The 25,038-nt window shown below is 41.7% G+C and overlaps 1 protein-coding gene across 4 annotated transcripts in view; it reads left to right on the top strand.

Annotated features, from left to right (window-relative positions):
- The window catches only part of MGRN1 (mahogunin ring finger 1), a 308,688-nt gene that overhangs the window by 144,013 nt on the left and 139,637 nt on the right, over positions 1–25,038 (top strand). For all 4 annotated transcript variants that reach the window (XM_085632139.1, XM_085632140.1, XM_085632141.1 and 1 more), the window contains exons 11-13: positions 3,017–3,176; positions 11,416–11,525; positions 23,351–23,568. In XM_085632139.1, the coding sequence (XP_085488265.1) occupies positions 3,017–3,176; positions 11,416–11,525; positions 23,351–23,568 (488 nt within the window). The remainder of the gene's footprint in view (positions 1–3,016; positions 3,177–11,415; positions 11,526–23,350; positions 23,569–25,038) is intronic.

Here is a 25,038-nt window from a genome sequence, read left to right as displayed (position 1 = left end):
TTTAAGGTGAGCCATGCTCACAAATGGGAGAGGAAGGAGGTCCAGGATGGACAGGGACCTTGCAGCTGGTTAAAGAATATATTAAGTGTCCTACCATGGGCAGAGTAAATCATTGCAGCAGCATAGATCACAGAAAAGGGTTTGTTGATCGAAGGTACCCTTAAACTGCTTTGACACCAGAGGGGCCATGAAAGAAGTAAAAATGCAGCAAAGTCTAGTGTTTTCCAGTTTTTACCGAAAAATAAATATCAACATTTTTGGTGTTTTTTCAGTTATATTTGGTTTTAACTGAAAAACCTAATTATAACTTTATTCTCATTTTTTGTTACAGCTTCTGGTCTGGCCCAAATGATGTATTAACTTCACGATGAAACCCTCAATGCACCAAGACACAAACTTTGCCTTAGATTTTTTTTTTGCCATTGGTTCTAAAAGGGTTTCCTGTGCTTAAATTGCGTACAACTGTCATTTTCTGCTCTCAAAAGGCTCAATCAGATTTAAAAATTCAGACTGAGAGTTGTAGGATACTGTTGTGGCCAATTCTTTCTATCCAGCAGTGCACTGACTCAGGCCATAAAAATGGCTCAAGGGCGGATGGTGGTTGAGGTCCACTTTTTTGTGGGAAAGCCTGCATGAAAACTGCAACTTGCCTTTGTTCATAGATCGTGGTTACTCTTTGCCCGCCACAAAAGTGTTTGCAGACTACACAATTAAGAAGGGGAAGATGAAGAATGAAAAAGGCTAGAGCATTGCTCCTACACCACCCTGTCGGAGGCACAGTCTTTGGTGGACTATAATGAGGAAGACACACTAAAGTTCTATTCTGCTATTGTCTCACAACATAGCTGAACCACTGTTGAGCTTGAGGCAGCCTCATAATTTAGTGCCATCAACCTCACATTGCACACGTACCAAGGTCTGAAGATTGGCCTTAAGAAGTTGCCTTAATTCACACCGGGTCAAAAGACAGTGGCATTGTCATAGCTGGTTGGCTTTGTAAAGTAGGATCGGTCAGAAAAGAGGACCTACCCAAAAAGAGAACTGGCTGCAAAGAGCGGGGTGGGGGGAGGGGTGGTCATCTATGTAGTTGATTTGGATTGCTTGGCAATATCTTCCCTGTGTCTAGGTAAAATGTGCTCCACCATAGACCAAAAGTGACTATATGCTAGACTTGCATTATTGTAGTAAGACTAATTCCTGAATTAACCATCACTCTCCAAATTGCTTTTAATTGAAGATGAAAATAAGCTTACCCTCTGCAAGCAAGAAAGGCTTCTTGACTTTGCCATCCAGCTCATCCCCATAATTTCTGAAGCAGAGTAATGCTGCAGAATAATGTCAGAAGTCACTTCTGTCCATTTAGACAGTGGTTGTGCCCTGATATTAAACTGACGCTTGTGATTGTTTGTGTTTGAGGTAATTAAGGTAGACTCTAATCCTAGTTCTGATGTTGTACAAGGCAACACCTTTTGTCAGGAAGGAGGGTGTGAGGAACATTCCGGAGTAATGAAGTCGTAAGCCAGGGTTGAGAGAGTCTACTGTTAGTGAGTGGGACTAATGATTCTTGTCCAATGCACCTTACACTTTTTAGAACCATGATCTGATTTTTAGAAGAGGAAATGTTCACAATCCACCTAGCAGGGTGATTTTTAAAATATTTTTTATTGCAATATCAACAATTGCTTGCAAACCTCACAACCTTGACCACAATCTCATATATTGAACTATGACCAAGCTATCGATCTTCCTATAAAAGTATCACATGGTTTACTTCACTTGAGTCTGGAGCTTGTAATACTTTTCAGAGTTGGCTGCTGGTCTGTGCCATCTCTTCTATAAATTCACAAGATATCTGAAGAATTCTGATGTTGATAACAGTAATTTTTGACATGAATACAGCCCAAGGACACTGGAGCACTTTACATGAGCACCAGATTACATTACACAAGGTCAGATTCATTGTATTAAAAGCACGGTAGATTAACTGATTTGCCCAGAATTAAGGATCTTGAGCCAACACCGGGACTTCAACCTGGTCTCCCACATCCAAACTCTGCAGCTGTAGCTGTTAGGGCACATCCATATTTCTCAATTTATGTGTGAGAATCATACACCAGAGGTATGGTTGTGTAGCATCGCATATTGTAAAATGACTTTGTGCAGTAAAAAAAAAAGAAAAGCAGCAACTAATACTGGAAGGTTCACCTGGAGTCTCGCTCCAGAATGCTTGCTATGGAGATTTTTAAAACTGGACTTAGTGACATGGTTCAGTACCTTTACGCTGGTACACAAACAGGGCTAATCATTTTAAATATTACTGACCAATAGATCAGGACTTTCGCAAACTGCCAAAGATCTGCTCATGATCCACCAGTAGATCCTGGCCTACACTTTTCAAAACGCTGTTCTAGAACATAAAATTGTCTGGTGGTGCACCTATCAATGGAATATTGAGGTTTCCTCTCAAAGTGAATTACACTACAGTAGCAACTAATTAAACGAGCAACAGGCAAGCGGAAGTCTTCAGAGAAAATACAATAACCTGGCAATCGTGTGAAGAGTTAAATGAACGTTTGCCCTGCAACAAGCTGGAATGAAACTTTGTTACAAGTGACACCTTATTCTCTAATGTAATGTTTTTCAGTTTCCTTGCTCTTTAGACCTTAGTTTATGCATTAACTGTTCTTACATTTGTGCAACTTTGCAGTTAATATGAGTTCTGCCTGTGATTTGATAGTCACAACTTCTATATCTGATATTGCCACAGTTCGTTGTCAAAGTTGTTCTCTGTCCAGAAATCCAAAGTGTATTGTGTTTGTAGGATCAAGTACTCAGGCACCACTTGTTATTCATTGGCGTGGAAGAGAAGCCTAGTAGTTAGGAATTCACAGTGTGAAAAGCAAATGGGACTATCACTAATACTACATACGTAACATCCAAAGCAATTAGTTAATAGTAATTCCAAATGATTTGTTTGTGGCCAATGAGCTAATGTGTCATTGCTTTTATCCTGCAGCCTTCCGATGATGAAAACAGTGACAATAGCAGTGAGTGTGTGGTGTGCCTCTCGGACCTGCGAGACACTCTCATTCTGCCATGCCGCCATCTCTGTTTGTGCAACTCATGTGCTGATACTCTTCGCTACCAAGCAAACAACTGCCCCATTTGCAGATTGCGTAAGTATTTTGTGGGTTTTTAATAATACTTATACTTACCTAGGGCACTTATCTGTTAGTCTAGTCTCTAAGCATGGAAGTTCCAAGTTTACAAATGCTCTCTTTATAAGCCGAATGCCCTCTCTACGGCCCCCCATTTACAGAGTGTTTTCCTTAACACGTTGTAGCCCGGAGTACTTACATCAACTATTACAACAATTTTGTGTGTCTCTATGCCTTTTTCTCGACCCGTCACATCTTTTACTTTTCTGCCCCATTATATGAAAAGTGGAAGGTTCACGTTTGTATTTCCACTCCTTTCTTGATAACACCCTCTACTTTACTTCTATTAGTTCTAAAACTACTGATAGTTGCCTCTACACCACTGTTGACCAAAACTGGATAATTGGGGTGAAAAAGATTAACTCTATTCACTCCTAACAACTAAGTTAAACAATTCTGATGTGTTCATTAATTATTTTGGCAGAAGGGTATCGAACCATGTTGGAAAACTTAGATTTTTTGGGTAACCTGAGTAAAATGAACTTCACTACACTTGTGGACTATATTGAATGTCTTTTTTAATCTTTATAGTAGCCGTTGATGGGTTAGTTGTGGGAGGCTTATTTTACTAATTATTTTCGTGTTTTGTTTCGAAGTTCATACAATAATCCTAAACAATCAAAACTTTCATTGCATTATCCTGGTTTGTCTTGTTAGTGACATAGGCCGGCAAGTAGTTATGGTTAGAAATTAAGTTTGAATTTTATTTTAGTGAGTAGGATTTCTATCACAAATACACTTCATGAATATGCATATCAAGAAATTATTTTTAATTCGCTACTTCTAGAGGTAGGCAAGAAAAAGTGAGTGAAATGAGAAGCCAGTAAATATAAAAGATGTATATTCCCAATCAGTAAGGAGGAGAGCATGAAGGAGATGGGGTGTAAGAGTATCTGACTGGTGGTAAAACATGGTTTGTTACGATGTTCAAATGAGATCAGGTGGGATTTTAGTGCAATTTTGAATGAAGGTATGGAGATGATCGCTCCCCAATGTGGAGGGAAGACTTTCAAATAGATGGTGTCAACTAAGCATAAGGATTTAAATCTGAAGGCTTCACGGGGTAGTTTAGTGGTAGCCAGAAGATTAAGACTGCTGTATGACAAAGTTTGAGCTGGTGTTTATTTGGAATTTGCTTGAGAGAGAAGTATAGGGCCCTTATTCAAGCTCGAACGTTGCATGACCATATTTGGTTGTTCTCTGTTTCTGTTGTGAAACCTTAAGCCCGGCAAGGGACAGGGTTCTGTGTAAATTGTCAAGAGAAATACATTTGTGGCATGTGTAGCTGTAGATACGCATGATATAAATACTTCTGCCAATTAGTTTTCGACTCGAAGTGTGAAACTTGTTTTTCTCTGAAGAAGTCTTCGAGTCACAGGGTATGGTAACTCCACCTATTGCTAGATTGTCTCTATCTGTCCTTGGGTTTAGATGTGCATCCTGGGAGCAGCAGGTCAGCGCCTTCTGCTGTTTGTCTCCTGTACCTGTCGGTGCATCCACCTCAAACCACATATTCTGTTGCTTTGATCACGGTAACGTTGGTCGGCTTCGACAGAGTTCCTTTGATCAACCCCTCGGGGCACTTGCGCTTTCCCACGGTGGTCTCATTTGCTTCTTCCACCAAGAATGCAGACTCAGTGATAGAAAGAAACCCTTTCCATTACTGTCCACAGTGCCACTCGAAATATCCCTAGACAGACCACCTTTGATTCTATAACATGCGTCTTTTACTGGAGCATGACGAGGCATCCTGCACCATCAGCCTTATCTTCCAAGCCAAAATAGACCTTTACTACCATGAAAATCTCCTCGTAGCTCAGTGGACCATGGCGACCTGTCGATACGACGACAACCCTGATCTCTTCCGGGATCAAGACATCGAGGTGAAGTTAGAGACTTTGGGCCACCAGGCCCTTTGCTTCAGTCCAGAAACAGGCTCCCACTTGGACTCCGAAGTAGATGAATTACATCTCACCCAAAAGACTTAGATTGTGAGTACAATACCACACCCCATCTCCACACCTGCTTCGACAGGCCGAGCACCCCCCTAAAGAGAGACGGACATTGAGCCCTGAAGCGCACACTCAGGCTTGTGGTCCTCCACTTCCTGTTGGCCATGGCCAGCATCGTACAATGGTATCAGATCAGAGGACAGCCACACAGCAGCACCGAAACAGCTGCTCCACACCTGGCCATTGGGACGACACCCCCTTGAAAGTCAGTGCCAAAACCACCCTCGGCTACCAAGTCTTCTTCGGCTCCAAAAAGCCATTTAGCGCATGACATACAGAAACTTGTTTGCATCGAAGCATTCAGTGCCCAAAGCCCTGTTGTTAATGGGCTTGAAGTATCAGGAGCAGCCCATCCTGCTCCCTAAGGAGCTAGACGCCAAATGACCCCCTCATCATCCACCATCAGACAGGCATTATAAACAAGCCACCTCCGAAGATGCAAGACTTTCTTGCCCGTAAATTAAAGCTGACTTTTGAGGAGGAGCCTTGCTCAAGAGCCCTCTCCCCCGCCTAAGTTGAGGAAACAGTGACAGAAGCACTAGCCCAGAACTACTTCAGCACCCTGTACCACCTCCTCCTCCATCTCCACCACCTCAGCCACCACCACCACTCCTTCCTCAAATACAGTCACTAGAGAGATACCCACACTTCTCCTATGGGGTGAGGGAATCCATTGGTTCCCAATTTTTCCATACGAGGCACCGTTTGACACTGAGCTGGGAGATAACCCCTGGGGCGATTACACCTCAACCTACTTGAAGACACAGACCCAGACCTCTACACTGCAAAGGCATCTCCTTCCGATGTTCGAGTAATACCAGCCAAACTTATTACAACGATAGCTTACCACAGCGAACCACAGTGGGGCAGGGATGCAAACACCCTGGCTAGCACTGTTATTAGAGGGTATAGAATTATCTGCAGCCAGCCAAATCACAATTGCCAGCAAAGATTGGAGTTTGCACTACAAAGGCAGACCTTGGCAAGGCAAGGAGCCTTCATTATCATCTGGGACATAATGTGGAAGGCTTCACCAGAAACCCTCAATCACTACCTGTGGTTAGATCTGCAACAGAAAGACTTATCACCAGCCATGACATACCTCAGTGAATGCCTGCACAACACAGAAATCCTACAGCTCTGGGAATCAACAATCGGCATGGCTGCATTCAAAAAGCTAGTGTGGAAATCAGTAAGATCTCGATTGCTGGTTGAAGACAAAGCTACATTAGAAAAGAGGGCACAAGGCTGGATGACATTGAGCACTTATAGCACACTGGCACCTGGAAAATTCTTCAGCCTAGGCTTTTCACAAACCATTAAAGACCAATTCCTGAAATATTAACTGGGACTACTACCATGCGCTCAGCACCTGCCGCACTGGCAAGGGACTGTGCAGGAACTGCTTGCCGCTTATGTGGCACGACCACTTAAGATCTGCTGCATCTCCTATGCACTTGAAAGGAACTCTCGAAGGAATGGAGGCAGCTCCTAAAAGTTTATTTTAATCAAAGAGGGATTCAGACTCGGAGACAAGCCGTGCTGGCCTGCTTTGCACTAGAGGATCCGCAGCTGAACTGCCAACTAGTACAATTCCTGACACTGGTGGCTAAAAATAGCGAGTCTGCTGAGGTAGGGGTTTCCAGCCCAAAACCTTTCAAAAGCTGTTTTTAAAGCACTCTGCAGACATCTCTTAAATTCGAGCAAAGGTTTACTTTTTACGCACGGTCTCACCGTATTTTAATGTCGAATTAATAGTTGCTGCGAGGGCGGGCTACCATCATGGGCTTTTCCTCCGAGGCCACGCAATTTTATACCAAGACACATTCTAAGAACTTAAAATATATATTTTATAGGACTTTTGTCTGCTCACACAATATTTTATCACTTTGTAAGGATTTTTAATGCTTTGTTTCTCTTACGCAATAGTTTTAAGTAACTATTCAATTAAAATGTTGACTTTTACTCCTCCCAATGATAGCACCTCGTATCATGACATCATAAGCAGGAACGCTACCTTCCACAAGGTAAAGCTCCATAGGGACCAGGAGTACGAGGACTTCCTCATGGAGATACTTTTCTATCCAAAGGTCAGCAGTATCTCCCAATGCTTAAAGGCATGCTATGAACCACACCTGAAACCTTTAAAGATCCTGTAAGCAGTTCCCAGATGAGTTCAAAAATTGGGGACACAAGCTTGTCTCCGAAGGGAAGCACATTTCTAACACCACCATCTTCTGTTCCCTTGATTCAGCTGACACTGCAGTGTGAGGCATTAACTCTAGTGTTCTGATTCGCCACCACGCCTGGCTGCATTTCTCTGACTTTAAATCACAGGTACAACAGCATCTCCTCAACTTGCCTTTCAATTAGTAGCACCTCTTTGCACTGCAGGTTGATTATATACTGGAAAAAATCCTAAAGGAATTGGATATTGCAAAGGTTATGTGTGCACTCGAAAAGACTTGTCCATGGGGTCCTGTCAAAGGTCCAACTATAGAGGGGACTCTAAGACCACCTCCCTTGAGGCATCTACCTCTTACCAGAGGCAACAGCACCAACAGACGCCATCATGGGGATACTCCAGGGAAGTTACAAGGGCAGTTGCTCTAGAAACAGAGGTAGAGGTGCAGCGGCTAAGTCATGCACCAGCACTAAAAAGTGACTCCCTCTTCCCTGAGCACACTACACCTGTTGGGGAAAGACTACAGGGGTTTTTCACCTGTTAGCTGGGGATCACCTCAACTGGTGGTTTCTTTCCAACATCAATCGGGATACTGCTTAAAACTCACATAAACCCCACCAAACATCCCTCCCCTCAGACAATCCCTCCCAGGAAAACCAGTGCCTCCTTCAAGAGGAAGTACAGGCACTCATTTGCAAAGGGAGCCATAGAACCAGTGTCACTCCACCACTGCAGCAATGGAGTGTACTCCTTGTACTTTCTCATTCCCAAAAAGGATGGGTCCCTCAGACCCATACTAGACCTCAGGCCCCCTCAACGAGTACATCCTGTCAGAGCAATCCACATGGTGACACTCCAGGATGTCACCCCGCTACTGTAGCAAGGCAACCTCATGACCACCCTCGACCTCAAGGAAGCCTACTTCCACATCCCGATCCTCCCTGCACATCGCTGGTACCTCTGGTTTGTGCTAATTGGTCAGCATTAACAGCTCAAACTGCTGCCATTCAGGGTAACCACCATCCACAGGATGTTCACAAAATGTCTTCCCGTGGTCGCTGTTCATCTCCGGAGAAACGGAATGCACGTCTTCCCATACTTGAATAACTGGCTGATCAAGAGCTTAACCCAATTTAGCATCAACCTGTCGCACAATCTGGGCTTTAGAATCAACATATGGAAGTCCCACCTCTAGCCCCTTCAGGTGCAGCCCTTCTTAGGAGCAGTTCTCAATTCAGTCACCAGGAAAGCCTAGCCTAGCCCAGCATAGGTTCAAGATTTCCAAAAGTTGATCCCTCTTTTTCAGCCAGATCGCTAACTAACGATAAGGACGGTCATGCGCTTCCTTGACATGATGGCCTCCTGTATTGCCATGGTTCCCCATTCCATGTTACACATGCGCCCATTGCAAGAGTGCCTAGCTGCACAACAGTCACAAGCATAGGGTCGCTGGGAGGATCTAGTGTCTGAGTGGTAGAACAGCACCAATCTGTTCCAAGACAGGCCCTTTCTCGACCCAAACCCTGCAGGTGACCATCACAACAGAAGCTTCCTTCACCAGGTTTGGGGGCGCAGTTAAGAAACTTAAATGTTCAAGGTATCTGGACACCCCATTCATTGGGGTCTCCACATCACCTACCTGGAATTGTTGGCCACCCAGCTAGAACTCCAGTAGTTCCTCACTCTTGTTCAGTACAAGGTAGTTCTCATTCACACAGACATCACAGCCATGTGCTACCTGCAGAAGCAGGGAGGCACCAGTTATCTGCATTGGCTCAGTGCATTTGGTGGTGGGCACTCCATAACAAAGTCCATCTATTAGCAGAATATCTTCCGTGAGTGAACAACAACCCTGCAGACCTGCTCATCATGATGTAACAACAAGTCCAGGAGTGGGACGCCAACCTGCGAACCCTAGTCCCATACTTCCGGCTTTGGGGGGGCGTGCCTCAACATAGACCTCTTTGACACTGCCAAAAACACAAAATGCCCAAGCTTCTCCTCCAGGTACCATCAACCTCAATCCATGGGGAATGCACTATGAATGAATTAGTCTGGGATATTTACCTACATTTTACCAACCTCATCCTCTCCTGTTCAGTGTTAGAAAGCTGCTGCAAACATCCCTGACTCTCAACCTAGTGGCACCCACCTGGGCCAGACTGCCCTGGTGTAACTCGCTCCTCGACCTCTCCCTGGTGCCTCCAAAGAAGCTGCCCAACAGGCCAGAGCTTCTCGCGCAGAGCCAGGGCATGTTCAGACACCCAAATCCCAAGCAGAACTTTGCAATTTGGTCCTGAGGTCTTTGAATTTGGCTACCTCAACTTACCTCCAGAATGTATGACCCATCCCCAGGGAAACACTCAGGCCTACAAGAAGACCCTACTATGCAGCTACATGGAAAAGGTTTGTGCACTACAGCAGTCGCAGGCACGTCAGCCCTCTCAAGACAGCTGTCCAAGATATTGTCTGTTATCTGCTTCACCTGTAAAAGTCAGGGCTTGCTTGTGATTCTATTTGACTTCACTTGGTCACTGTTGCTGCCTTCCTTCAGAACAGAGAACAATCTTAATTTTTCAGAGACCTAGTCGTTGGGGCCTTCATGAAGAGACTCAAAAGAGTACTTCCACCGAGGGTACCACTTGCCCTATTTGAAATCTCAACACAGTTCTCACCAGACTTAGCGGCCCTCTTTTCGAACCATTCACTCATGTCCTTTGCAGTACCTTTACTGGAAGGTACCCTTCTAATGGCCATCAACTCTCTCAAGCATGTGAGTACATTTCAGGCTCTAACCCTTCAAGCACCCTTCTTCCAAGTTTATGCAGATAGGGTAGTCCTTAGGACAAACCCCAAATTTCTCCCCAAGGTAGTCCCTTCTTTCCACCTCAATCTAACTATCGAACTCCCAATGTTGTTCCCATATCCAGAGTCAGTGGCAGAGTGGGCTCTTCACACATTAGATATCAAAAGGGTCCTCGTGTATTACATTGACCGTACAAAATGTTTCTGTAAGACACAGTAACTCTTTGTCTCTCTTTCAGAACCACAAGCTAAGGTTGGCCAAGCTGTACTCCTTGCACTCTTCCAGTCCTCTGCAACATCATCTGGCTAGTCACCTCTTAGGGGAGAGCTCCTTTACAGTTTATGAACAGCATGTGTATCTACAACTACACATGCCGCGAAAGGATAAATCACCCATTAGGCATCTGTTCGTGGAATGTAGTGCTGTAGATTAACATGCGCCCACCCTCCTCCCTGGGAGCCATTTGTTCTTACAAAAGCCCTTCTCTCTTCATTTGTTGAATTGTCAGCTTATTCTGTATCTGCTTGCTCCATTCATATCCTCACCCTCCTTGCAGAGAAACAATCTAACAATGAACTCATGCCATACGCACATCCGAGCCCAACACTATATGGCAGGACTATGCACAGAATGGGGATCTAGAGCACTACATGCCACAAAACCGATGATTACAGGGTAGGTAACATAGCTTTACCTATTTTTGTTTCTTTTTTTTTGTTGCACATGGTATTAACATTTGTGGGTGTGTCTTATGTTGAAATGCATGCTGAAGCACTTGAAACTAGCAGGCCTAGTATATGGTCTGAAAGTACATGCATGCACCTGGAATACACCCCAGAATCACTTTGTTGACTCCTACATCGTGCCTTCCTGTTCCAAAAAGGTAGCTTGAATCTCCATCAGGGGTTGTGCTTTCATCGTCAATATTATATTAAATTAGCTCATCCATAGTTGATGCTTTTACTGGCAAAAAGTCTCTGAAAAAGAACATGTTGTAAGATTCTAAATTTTGTCTAGCTAATGTATGAGATCTTGCAAAAATACAATGGATAACCACACTTAACACTCATTCAGACCAGTCATGTTCATGTTTTTTACAAAAAGTGAAACTTTGTTTAATGAAAATGGAAAGAATAATGCTAAAGATGTGCTGAGTTCTTTGGTCACGTGATCACACTGCATTTCAAATTTCAGCATTCCGGGCTCTCCTGCAGATCCGCGCTGTAAAGAAGAAGCCAGGTGCCCTGTCACCAGTTTCCTTCAGTCCTGTGCTTGCTCAGTCTCTGGACCATGATGAACATTCTGTGCGTATATTTCTGTGCCTATTTCTGTGTGACTTGCTGCTAATCACTGTACACACCGTCTTAAGAAAGCAGAAGAGAACAATGGGTTCCCTTTCCAATAAGTTTTAATTTGTATTCGTTTTTTAAATGTGTTTTTGTCTTATTAGGAATACACGTTGTTAAAATAAAAACGTGTAAGGCTGATCTTTGCTATATATTTTGTGCCAGCGGTGCATTCGAAAATGACAGACTATGCTAGAGAATGTTTAATCAAATATTCCATTTGCCACAGAATAGGTTTTTTGAGCATGATCACAGCAGCAACTGTCTGTAATTCTTTGACAACCCTTCAATAAACTGCGATCTCCCTTTTCTTAAAGTAAGCGGGCATGGTTTACATTTCAGAGCCCTCAGAAGACAATAGATATACTGTACCCTACATTGCTTGTTTAAAAAACCATTAGAACCCCCAGAAAAAAGAACCTATAAATATCTATTGTAACATAAAATATTTCTTAGACGATAGAAAAACAGATTGCAGGGGCATTGCTCTCCAGCTGGCGTTTCAGAAAACTAGTATTCCAATTATCACTTACTAGTTCTTGTCAACTAACAGACCCTTAAGGACTCTAATAAACTTTTTGTAAATATGATAGAAATAATAATACAGCAATGCTAGATCGTGACAAGTACAATATGTGGCTAACTTGCTCACATAGTGGTAATGTTAAATTTGACCATTACATGAAAACTATTGCTTGCACTGATAAATGCTAGATGCATAGTGGCACTTGCAACAGATAATTTTCAAGTTTTCAGAAACATCTTATCTTTATATCTTTGCCGCTACAGACATGCTTAGAAATGCCCACTCTGCTCTTACATATCGTGATATTGTCAGGTTGTATGTTAATCATATTAAATCGAGAGCTTAGTATAAGTGAAAGAATAGTTGTTTTGTTTTTTTTTGTTTTTTAAATAAAACTTGAACAAAATGTCGAATTATTGCTGTCACTTCCTTCTAAACAATTGAGCCTTAGTGTGCAAGAATTACCTGGTGTAATTGAGAATGTTAGTCAAGCAATAATTTTATTTCCCGAAAATGGAGAAAAAAAGCTATTCCAGGAATTACCTAACGTCACCATCTTAGTTCGATAACTATAATAAGTGCGCAATCACTTAAGATTTTCTCCTCAGGGCAGTGAAAGAAACAGAATTTATCACCCAGTACACATTTATTCATTCAGTTATTTTCAGTTGGTGACTTAAGTAGTGCATAATCATGGACAAGTACCAAACTGACCATTAGCTGAAAAGGCATCTGCTACAAATTTAGAAACCTATAGGTTTTACTGACTGTGTGTCATACTATCTGCGGAAATTAAATTAAAGTACCGGACAAAATTAGGTAAAAACTCATTCAGATATCAGAATTTGAAAACCTGAATTCTCGTGAGTGAAACAATAAAAGAATCAGTCAATCAATTTCATATCACATCAAATAGATCATAGTTAAATTAGCTCTAATTAAAATAGTAACACTGAAGACAGTTACACTCTTTTACAACCAGTTCATTCCAGCACTTAAGAAATTAAATCCAGTTCATTAAGATAAATAGGAGACCTGAAAATCAAATCTAAGATACTTGAATCCAAGCTAAAAGCTATGATGGATATGTATAAATGGAATTACAAAAGTATTTTGCTGCAGTTGTTACGGAAGCTAGATCTACAATTCAGAAAGGGTTGAAGTACTAAAGCCCTGGAAGACTTGGTCACTTTCAGACTGTAAATTAAGGAGTCTATTAATTATTGCAGAACTATACAAGACCATTTAATTTTGAAAATCACAGAGATTAGTGAGCATATAGTCCAAAATCAGTAGAAGTAAGATACAAAAATATTTGAAAAGGAGGAAAACATGTTTTTGAAGTAAGACCTTCAAATGTAGAGCAACTTGAAAGAAGTATTCAGAACTACAAGCCTGCAACCTAAAGCCTGCAAACCATTAAACATCATAATTGAGAATACTGATCTCCTTGCTCCATTTTTAATTTAAAAAAATCATCAATGTTTACTTTCATCAAGCCAAACGTACAGCTGGTTCTCATGGATATTCTACTTCTCAAATAACTGCAGCTGGACCCTAAAAATACAACAAGTTCAAATAAAGTGTAACTTGTTTAAAAAGCAGAGACTGCATAATTATGGTATTTCTTTTCAAAGAGAATCATTACTATGAGAATGTCATCCGGAATTCCGTCTTAGTAGAAGAATAGAAATTGTGCTTGCATATGCCATAGATTAATTGATATGTAAAGTGAACAACAAAAGTAGCATTTTTGGTGACGCATGAAGCACTAGCTTCATGAAAAAACTAAATTCTCATCTTGTTAATAGTAGGAATTTGAAAAGTCTGCAGCAAAAGAAAGTGATCAGAGTTTCACACTTGAGTTTTAACTAAATGCCTGATTCTTTACCTACTTAATTATTTATGTTTATATGTAGGATTTCATAAATATGTGTATGATTAACAATTCTTCTACACTTAACTGGTAAAACTGACACCAAGGGTTCAAAGGATTCAAATACATTAAACTAAAATTTTTGGGCTTTATACATTCGGGGCCAGATGTAAGTAAAATCAATTTTGCAAATCCTTTATAGCGAATTTTACTGATTTGCTATTAAGGACTCGCAAAATTGAATGTTGGTAGGAATCGCTAAAATATTAACGAGTCCTTAATATTCCTTAATAGCGAATCGCAAATTGAGATTCGCTAATAAGGAATACCTACCCATTCATTCCTATGGGCTAGGATGCCCATAGGAATGAATGGGAAGACATTCACAATTTGCGATTCGCCAATAGAGAATCGCAAATTGCGGGCGCTCTTTCAAGGGTGCAAGGGTTCCAAAAGGACACCCTGTTGCACCCCTGAAATGTGCATGTGTGCACATGTGGCGCACATACATGCCCTAAGGGCATGAATGTGTGCCACATGGCACTTTTAAAAAATCAAAAAAGTGCTTTTTTTAAAGGAAATCGCTAATTACCACCAACTTGAAGTTGGTGGTAATTAGCGATTCCTTATGGCTAAAGTGCACTTTCTGTTGTGCTACTTACATTGCATTTAAGGAATCGCAATTTGCGATTCTTTAAATGCAATTGCAAAATAGGGAATCGCAATTTTTGCGATTCCTTATTTTGCGAGTAGGTTTAATTTTACCTATTACTCAAAGCCAAATTGCGATCGCAAAGGCCTAAATTCTGCAAATTTCGGCATTTGCGATCGCTATTTGGCTTCCTACATCTCGCCCTTGGTGATTAATAGACCGTGTTTTAAAATAATTTCCACTATCTCTAAAGTAAGACACAGAGAATCACATTAGAACCATCATTACCAATTGACATTTTAAGTGCATCTAGTTGTAAAATATTGTTATCATTTGTAATTGTTTAAAAGAATCTAATGCTACTTAAAATAACATTCATGATTTACTCCGCTTTTACTGTGGCATTATACATCTGATCTCCTTGAAGAAACTGCCTCAGCAAAAGCTGCATCAAAGATCCTTACAAAAGTCTGTCACAGTCACTGTACATGAACTTCATTGACTACTTGTCATAAAGAAACTCAAATGTCACCATTATAAAAAGGCTTTAATGAAAAACAACAGGCTCCCAACAGTAGTTTCGAGATCAACCGATAAAAGCATATGAAATCACTTCATGGTTCTCAAAAATAGATATGGGATGCCAATTCTTTTTAATATAAAATGCAAAGTTCTGCAATAATCTTCCAGTCTTGTGAAGCGTAGAGCCAATTCATACGCAATCTATAGGCTCCTGAAGATCATTCCTATTCATAAAAAGACGGATTTTAGCTGTAAGTGATTAAATGCAGTTTGTGACTGAACTGCTATAGAAATATTCATATTATTTTATTAAGTAGGAAGGATCTTGGCACAATGTATTTTGAGATGTAGAATTTATATTATTTGTCTTGTGCAAAACTGTAATAGATGCTGAAGAAACCAAGGTCTAAATTACAAAAAATAAGTAAAAGGAGACTTAATTTGGAAGAGTCAAAAGAGGCAGTGCCTGAAGAAGAGATTTATAATTGAAAAAGAAAGTCTTTAAAGCTTTTCAGAATTTAATTGACATGCATGGCATTGTGCCACAGCATGTCAGTTGTGCTTCGTTGCATACTCATGGCCGTGGAGGTGTGGCATACTAGGAGTCATCAGTGGGAAGAGGAGGACAGCAGAGAGTGATTGTTAAAATTGTATTGTAGTTCTATATTGTCGATTTACAAGGCACTGTCAAACATATTATCATGAAGTTAATCGAAATACAATTGAAAAAGATTAATACTTTATATTAAAACACAGAGCAGGAATTTGAATTCTCATTAACAAATGGAAGCCTGTGAGCCCTTTATGAGATAAACTGAAAATAATGCTACTTCTCTATATGGGTTTCCTATGATCATGCTTTGTAAGACCCAGTTTCTAAAAGTTACAAATAACAAAAGTTATGGCGAATGTTTTACAGCAGTTTTTTATTATTTTTAAATATCAGGCCTCTTTATTGCAGAATATAAGCAATGCTTATACCTTGTTAACACAACCATTTACTTATTAACTTTATTTTAAACGTTTGGTCAGTTATATCAAACAATTCAATACTCTGTTAACTAAGTGTGGCAACCTTTAAACTTTAAAGAATGTTTGATAACTTTTTTGATTCAGCATTCTAAGTTATTTGGAAAAACTTCACTTGTGCCAAGTAAAAAGCAATATTTTAAACAATTTTAAAGATTGATAAGTAGGGGGAAAACGCATACAAAGGAGATAAGCAGTCCAAAGTTATTGAAGCATTAAAGAAGAAAGTTGAAAATGGGATGTGGCACACAGAGAGGAAGCAATATTCGATGAGCTTAATAAGACGGCCAATAAACTGAAACTAAATTATGGAACATTCCAAACAAAAGAACTGTAGTTTGTGCAGAGTAAATTAAACTGAAAAAGCAGTGAACTGTGTAGCCAATGTGTTAAAGTAGGAAGAAACATGATTAGTATATTGAAGCTGCAACTAATGTGAATAGGAGAATGGAGGATTTTTGTGGGAGAAAAGCACCGAAAGGTGTAGCCGTAACGAAAATTAGTTGAGTTTATGTAAGATCTTAAGTTGCGAAGAACGTAGACTGCTCCCAGGTTACTCCCCTAGCTTGCATGAGACCTCCTGCTCTCCTACTCAGTAATCTGATTAAGCCACCAGATAGTAAGCCCACTCTGAGAGAGAGTGCTGACAGGCCAACAGACTTGGCAAGATAGAAAACCTGAAATCTATCTAGCCAGATAAAGTGACAACGGCAATAATTTTAAATATCTGAGTGACACCAAGGAGAAGTTAATGGTGAGTGATGTATTACATATTAGATTGGTCCAAGGATAGTGAAGATACATCAGATACTCTCAAGCAACATGGGAACTCTAGTTCAAAAAGCTTAACTAATACAGCACAGTCACTTAAATCTTTCCCATCTTAATTTCTTCTTCACTGAATAATTTGACTTTTACTTCTGCTTAAAATCTAGGTTTATCTTTATCCAGTCGCCTAAAGATGCTTATTGTTTTACATTATCTGAAATTACTTTGCTTTCAGTGTTTTATTTTGATAAAACATTCCTCAAGTCACATATATAAAGCATGTATAAAAACCGATATTTCTTTGTCAATCAGATCTAATTGCTCGGGATATCAGCGATAATTGAAATTACTGTAACATTCATCAACTAATTAATTACCTATCAAAGTGGCATAGCCAATAAATTGAAAAGTGCAGCTCAAATAGTAAGAACTACATCTAAGTACATTTGTGGTCTGTTAAAGACCATCAATTTGTCTTTCTTGACCCTAACTTTGCCTACTTACAGGTTAGCTATTAGTGGAAGCACATAGTACATAAATAGTGTAGCTGAGGTTCCACAAAGCTTATCTGTGTGTTTGGTCAAATTATTTTGATAGTTTATGTTAATTTGCAGTATTATGCCTTTTCAATTCTTTTGCAAGTAATGGACATACCTCTATTATAAATCAGCCTATGTAATGCACACTTTTAAACAGATTTTCAGATTCCCCTATTTCTACTTACATATACTGATATGTCATTACACTTTATGGCGTTTGACTCCTTAGTGCTCTGTTATCAAACGCAGATGAAAATAAAATGCAATATATCTTCACTTTTATTTTGCTGGTCCTAGAAAATATAATTTTGAGATCGTTGTTTTGATTTTTTTCACTCATGTCTGGGTTACCCTTTGCAGGTGTTTGTTTAACCTCACTGTTAATGTTACTTATGTTGATCTTCACCTTAACTGTATCTAAATACTGCCCCTTTTGCTCATCTTTGGAGTTGTGTGTCACAGCTTATTTAAGTGGGAGGAATTGTTCCCTATCCATTGCTCTTGGATAGTTGACACACTAACGTCAGTTTGATGCACTGAGGAATGGGTATCTGGTTTTCAAACCAACTTTTCACGCCTACCTTATGTAGTGAGTGTTTTGACAGCTCCTGTCCATGGCACCTCTTGGGCATTGAGTCTGTTTGAATCTTTTCCAGAGTCTCTGTTAATGACTGTTCTGGTGCTTGCCAGATTTTCAGCAGCAGTCTTAATTCAGTGGGATCACTAAACGGTTCAGTGTCTATCTAGAAATATTTCATCTGATTTCTGGTTCATCTTAGAAGAATTCAAGTTCAAGACTCAACTGCAAACATAATAGTGACTACAGGAGCATTGACTGTGGGGCTGCCTCAGGGATCGGCCATCTGACTGATCCTGTTCAACACCAGCATGAACCCGGTGACCCACATCTTTGAAGAATATCAAATAGGGTGCCACTTGTACACAGATGAAACACACATGCTACTTAAATGAGAGCAAGAATCTAGAGACTCTCAGAGAGTTGCCAACAATCTGGAAGTTGTCCAGCATTGGACAAAGGACAGTTGGCTCTGTCTCACTAGACAGAGAACAGAGATCCTACTTGGAGGCCCAGTGGATGCTTCACCTTTACCCTAACTCTCCACCACAACTTTTACAAAAGACACATAACCTACAGCTATTGTTTAATATTGACCTCTCCTCACTCACCAGCGTTTGTAGCAAAAATACATTCTTCCCGTATATACCAGTTGCATGGAATCATCCCTGTACTGACACTATTGCATTGGTTCTCACTGTGATCTCTCTGAGCTGTACTGTTGCAATGTCAATTACGCCAGACTACCAAAAGAGGATCTGAACAAATTTCAGAGTGCCTAAAATTAGCCTGCCTGGCTCCTACCCAATTTGAGTTGCCTTGATCCTAATTTGGAGATGCTCAAGTTACTATACTGACTTCTGGTAAAAGAAGGATCTCAGTTCCTTGTACTCAGTCTGCACTGCTACACATCAGGGTTTATATCTAATAGATTTTAGCATTACCAACCTAGAAGGAGTTTAAAGCCATTGAATTACAACCTTCCTGCCTTGGGGCTTTGAAGGTGGAACTTATGTAACAGCAGCGCACTTCTTGTGCAAGGTTCCACATTGCGGAACAACCGGTCCACATGTGGAAGATCTGAAAAAGACTTTCAAAAGCTCAGAAGAGGTCTGAACACTGCTCTTATGGTTAGAACCTTTCCTCAGCCCTGCACCCTTGCAAACTCTCTTTGGCTTCCTTGTCTGTTTAGATGCCTGGGTCTAGCCCCGTGCAATCCTCTTAAGGCTGTTGCACACCTTTTTTAATCCTTTGCAAGGCTGCATCCACCTCAGTAACTGCCTGGATAATTGCAATTACTCTGGACTTCTTCAGTTTCTTCCCTCATCCTTTAATTATTGTTTTTGAAATTGCAATCTTCATGCCTTCCCATTCAAGCGCTCCTAATTGGCTACTTGCTATGAATCCCATTTTACAGTAAATAAATAAATACAAGTGTAAATATGAGGCGAACCCATTAAGACTCATATTTGCTAAACCAAGAGGAGTAGGACAGTTCAGAAGGAGTGTGACCCACTGTGTCAAAAACAGGAGAGATTAAAAATTACCAAAATATTGAAGTGATTGTGTTATGAAGGTAATTTTTGTTATCCATACATCCTTTCTCACAAAAACAATTTGTATTTTTATTGTCAATGAAACCATTTTACTGTGTATATTTTACGTATTTTCTTTACTTCAGAGGAAATGTAAATATCACTTTCAAACTTGAATGCGCTTTAGAAAAGGCAGGCGGAGTGCGGGGTAGGTTCCTGGCACGGGTTCCTGGATGAACCGACGTTAACTTTTGTAATGTACATTCTCTGTCTGTCACTCGATGGAGCCTGGCCATAACCCAAATCGGGTTGGTCCATTCTATATATAATACAAGCATTTACAATGCAATGGTCTCGGCATTGGTAAAGTTAGAGCTATTGGCATTGCTCATGACATTATTTTTGTTTATGTTTTTGTTTTTAAAACATTTAAAGAAACGGCATTGTTATTTACAATGTCAATAGCTTAATCACTCTCAAATGCGAGACCTATTGCATTTGCACCCACACACAGAGCCACCCACACACACAGAGCCACCCACACACACAGAGCCACCCACACACACAGAGCCACCCACACACACACAGAGCCACCCACACACACAGCCACCCACACACACAGAGCCACACACACAAAGCCACCCACCCACACAGAGTCACCCACACAGAGCCACCTACACACACACACACACTGATTAAGCTATTGACATTGTAAATAACAATGCTGTTTCTTTACATGTTTTAAACTCTGGGCCAAAGGGTATTGATGAAAGATAAATTCCGGTCCCCAAAAATGGGCGCCGGTGCCCACTACGACGAGCACAGATGATGCCCTGGGTACGGGTGGAAGTATCATTCATCCACCATCCTGGGCGGATTCAGAAATGGAACCCGGTCCTTTTGAGTATCTTTACCCACGCTCAGTGTTTCCACTGGGGCCTTTTTTCTTCCTCCTTTTAATTTGCCATATCTCTTTTCCCAATAGAAATCACGTTTCATTTCAGATGAAGAAAATGCAATTATAGGAGCAGGCTGAGAAAATGCATGTCCCCAAAGCCTGGTTTTCCTGTTCCATCTGAGTTTGAGGGGGGATTACAGCTAGCGCGAGCTGGTGGAAGAAAATAGAAAACATTTGTCTTCATTTAGAGAGCTGGTTTATTGTTCGTGTTTATGGAAAGAAAAAATACAATTATTTATTGTTGCTGATGTAACAATTAATGGGGATGAGGCTGTGGAGAGAAGTGCTCCTGTGGGGGAAGTGAGCAGAGGAGGTTTGTGAATCGAAGGAAAGAGTTAGATTTTCCCTTCAGGCCTGCTCTGCTCCAGAGAGTGGAAAAGGCATTTCCCTGGTACTCAGAATAGAGGCTGATTTCAGGAATGAGCATTTGAATCCAGGACATTTGAGCTTCAGTATTGGGTGTGGAGCCTATGAGCTCTGAGAGTCGCGTCCCGAGGCCCTGCTGGAGTCGCTGTGGTGGAGTGGTGCAGCTGAGATAGGAGGTGAGCGGGGGCCGCCGGTCGGTGTTCCGATGCCGTTGTCGTCTGCTGCATAGCTGCTGGGCTGCCCTTCCCACCCCCCATAGGCACACTTCAAATCAGGCTGCGAGTGTTGCGTGAGCAGTGTGCGCCTCGATCTAACAGTTACCGCTCCGCAGGGGGACTGAGTCGGGGAGAGGGCCTTCCAGTCCCTCATGTCCCGGGGGGGTGCAGTGTGCGTGTGGGCAGCCTGATTGGGTTCTGTGAGCGGCATTGGCGCGGCGCTCGGCCCGGCTGTGCGGCTCCTTCTCCCTCGGGCCCTGTGTGTCCATCACTGCCGGGATCCCTGTGGAGACGTGGGGAGAGGCCCGGTGGTTTCTCGCAGGGCTGATTCGTCTTTAGAAGGGCTGAGAGCGCTGTGCTAATCACCTGACTGGGGGCCAGTGTGGAGATCCATGGATACCTCACCCAGACGTCATTGGCAGTGAACTCACCTGGCTATAAGTGTAATACACGTCTCCCTGGGCCAGCTTACCTACCGCACCAGAAAATAGGCTGCGAATGTTTACGGAGACACCACCGCCTTTCTCCGAGGCGAAGCAGAAATGCCTCGGAGAAACGCAGTGTTATTTTCGGAATCGGGGGCGTGTTTTTCTTTCTCTCCTCTTGCCATTGGCTGGAGGAGAGAAAAACACGCCCGGGCGAAAAGCAACGAAAAAACACGCCCCCGAATCCGAAAAGGACGGGGCCTGTTCGGAGTGACAAGCCTCTTCTCCAATGGCTGGCCAGCATTCAAGAGGCCAGCCAATGGAGAAGAGGAGAGAAGAGGGGCGGGTTCAAGCCCCTCTTCTCAAAGTCATTAAATCTCGCGAGCGAGACTGCGCAAGCGCAGCCTTCGCTAGCCGAGACCTAAAAAAGGTACCTCAATGTTAGGAAGCAGAGAGCTTGGTTCACCTTGGAGAGCATCACTGAACCATCCACTGTGTAGTTAGTGTAGTGTTTCTGGTCCTGACGAATCGCCACATGATTTCTTACACACTAGGCGAAAAACATGTTGACCACCCACTTTTAACCCCTTGAGTGCCCGCCCCTTTCCCCGCCCTGTGCCGGCCGTTGCATTAGCGGGCGGGGTCTATGACGAGCTGGACTCGTCATGGGCACAGCGCAACCGCGGCCCATGACGAGTCCAGCTCGTCATGGGCACTCAAGGGGTTAAGGCACCTCTGACCATTATATCAGCGGTGACACCATCAATGTTTTTAATTGGGACCAGTGGAATTGCAGATTCAATTCATTTTGGAGCACCACTGTGCCTCATTTTATCCCTCCACACACGATTTCACCACACACCTTGTCCATATCTACACCATGATGCCCCACACCCGCACCACACCTAACCGCTTGGGAAAAAAGTTCTCCCACAAAGAGCCCCTCATAGGGTGCCCGTCAGGCTTTGCAGCGCCAGCCTGACGAGGATAAAGCCCTATGATGAAGCACGACACCCAACCGGTTGTGTGCGGGCCCCACTTACCAAATTAGGTGACACCCCGTCTCCACCTTAGGGTAGGGGTGTTGACCAACCCCAACCTCCTCCTACCTCTTCCTCCCTCCTCCACAGGAACTACATACCTCTTCTTCTCATTCAGGCATTTTATAAAGACAAATTATATCTTGACTCCCTAAAAAATATAGTTATATTGAGAAAACAAGAGGATTCAAAAGATGGTCAGCAATTTCGTATATATATCAAATCCTGTTATTCTTAGATTAAATGCTTACTCCTGTTTATCTCCAGAACTAATTAATCTTTACAACATTATATTTGTTGAAGTCTATGAATGCTTCTATAAGGATGTCACTGCAAGTACTTCGGTTATTAGTGTTCTAGAGCATGTTGGCAGTTGTTTCAACTTGTTCTCAGAAATCCATTAAGGTAAACATCGATTTATCAAGTAAGATCTTATCAAGTGTTCCAACGCCTTCCTTGATGCAGCACATATTTAATAATGTGAAGGGATGAGGTATCCATACAAAGGAGTAATTTTTTCTTTTTTTTTTTTTTTTTTTTACCTCGCTCTCAAATTAAAAGTGTGGAAAATGTATATTCATGTTTTAAAGAGATGCTTTGCAAACTGCTCTGTTTATATCAATGGCTGTCTTTTTTGTCGATCTATGTTGTTGACTGAAATGTCTCTTGTCTCTTTACCATTTGTGTATCAAATGTTTTCCAGGTTTACTACATGAATAGGTCCATCATTTGATTTAAATTCTTCTTTTATGCAGGGCTCTGACAACATCCCCCCAGGGTATGAGCCCATATCGCTACTTGAAGCGTTGAATGGCCTTAGGTCTATCTCTCCTCAGCTCCCCACCGCACCTCTGTATGATGCCATCACCTACTCTGGAATGGGAGATGGGTTAAGTAGCAGACCTCTGGGTGGAATTGATAGAGTGACTGAGACGAGCCATCAGAAGAACAAGATCAGCGTGTCTCCTGACGGGTGAGTGTCTGGCCATAATTTATATTGTAACTTTGATGCCTTATTATCACAAGAGTAGCAGGGGAATATGCAACGTTAGAACGCATGCCATTACATCGCATGCCGTTGCAACGCCAACCTTTACCCCGACTTTCTGTCAGGGGAGCTCTGGAAGTTAGAATAGATTAATTTTCTATTCCAACTCCAGTGTGCGCAACAGTAGGGAAGGTGTTGGAGTTAAATCCAACACCTTCTACCCACTGCTGCACACCTTTTTCGTTGCAACGGCATGCAATGTAATGGCATGCGTTGCAACGGTTGTGTATTAAAGACTGTAGCAGGGACGTCCTGGCTTCACCTATTTATGATGAGTGAGGTTAGAGGTGACATTCCTGATTTGAAATAGTGATCGGAATAATAACTAGAGGCTCTTCTGAGCATGTGGCACAAGGGAACAAAGCAGTAAACTATCCTGACCTCTGCTGTTGAGTGGAAGCAGGACCAAGAGGCTCAACTGGTGGGAACCAGTCCATAAATTCTTCCAACCCTTATCAACTGATCTAGGAGCAGAAAGGAACAAGTTTCCTCTTCTGGTGATCTGGAGCATATTGAGGCTCTCCTGATCTTGTTGTGTAACTAAAAACAGATACATCATTTTTTTTCACTTCACAGTAAGGTTTTGCCTCTTCAAACTCAGAGACTGAGTATAGTGGAGAGATTATCAAATTATCCCATGCCTGGGTGAGACTGTCCTTCAGTCGTACAGTGAGTGTTAAAAGAGCTTAGAGACCAACTTAAGTGTCTTTGATTATTAGAAGGATAGGTGTGAGAGTGTTGTGTTATCACATTGTTATGCAATGCATATGGGAGGAGTTTATCTTCATCTGCTTACAGCATCAGTTTTCAACCCCACATAGGGACTGGTCCAGAGATAAGAGGCTCTCCTTACTTTATCCAATGATAGAAGGGATATCTGAAAAACAATCAACCTTTCCTTCAGATTTAGAGCAACATCGTAAGTCTTATTTGGAGGCAGATTTACTACTGTTCTGGAACCAAAAAACAGTTTCAATTTCAATCTAGTATTTGTGCGACCAGAGACCTGTTTTGCAAACTCACCTATTATATACTAATAGGTTGGTTCGTAAAATAAGGAATTGAAGTGAGTTGCGGTCTGGCCAACTTGAATAATATGAATTAGGCTGGTTGCAAATTGCGACTCCCTTCAATTGGTTAAAATCACAGGAATCGTTGCCACGAGTGTCAGCAGACATCCATAACAGTGAATGATTTTAAATAAAGAAACTATTCTTTTTTCAAAGCAGCCTAATTTCCATAAAGGAAAAGGGGCTGTTGAAAAGAAAAAAAAAAGTTCTGTTAATTTTTTTAAAGTTTCAGTGAAAGTCTGAAGTGGTCTTCTTTGTGAATAGGTTACTACCCCAGCTTGGGAGTCGGTAACTTTTCCATGATTTGCAAATGGAATTCTGCAAA

This window comes from Triturus cristatus, chromosome 10 (assembly GCF_964204655.1).
Source record: "Triturus cristatus chromosome 10, aTriCri1.1, whole genome shotgun sequence".
Lineage (NCBI taxonomy): Eukaryota > Metazoa > Chordata > Amphibia > Caudata > Salamandridae > Triturus > Triturus cristatus.
The sequence above is the reverse complement of the archived record's forward strand: the minus strand, read 5'-3'. Positions and strand labels throughout refer to the sequence as shown.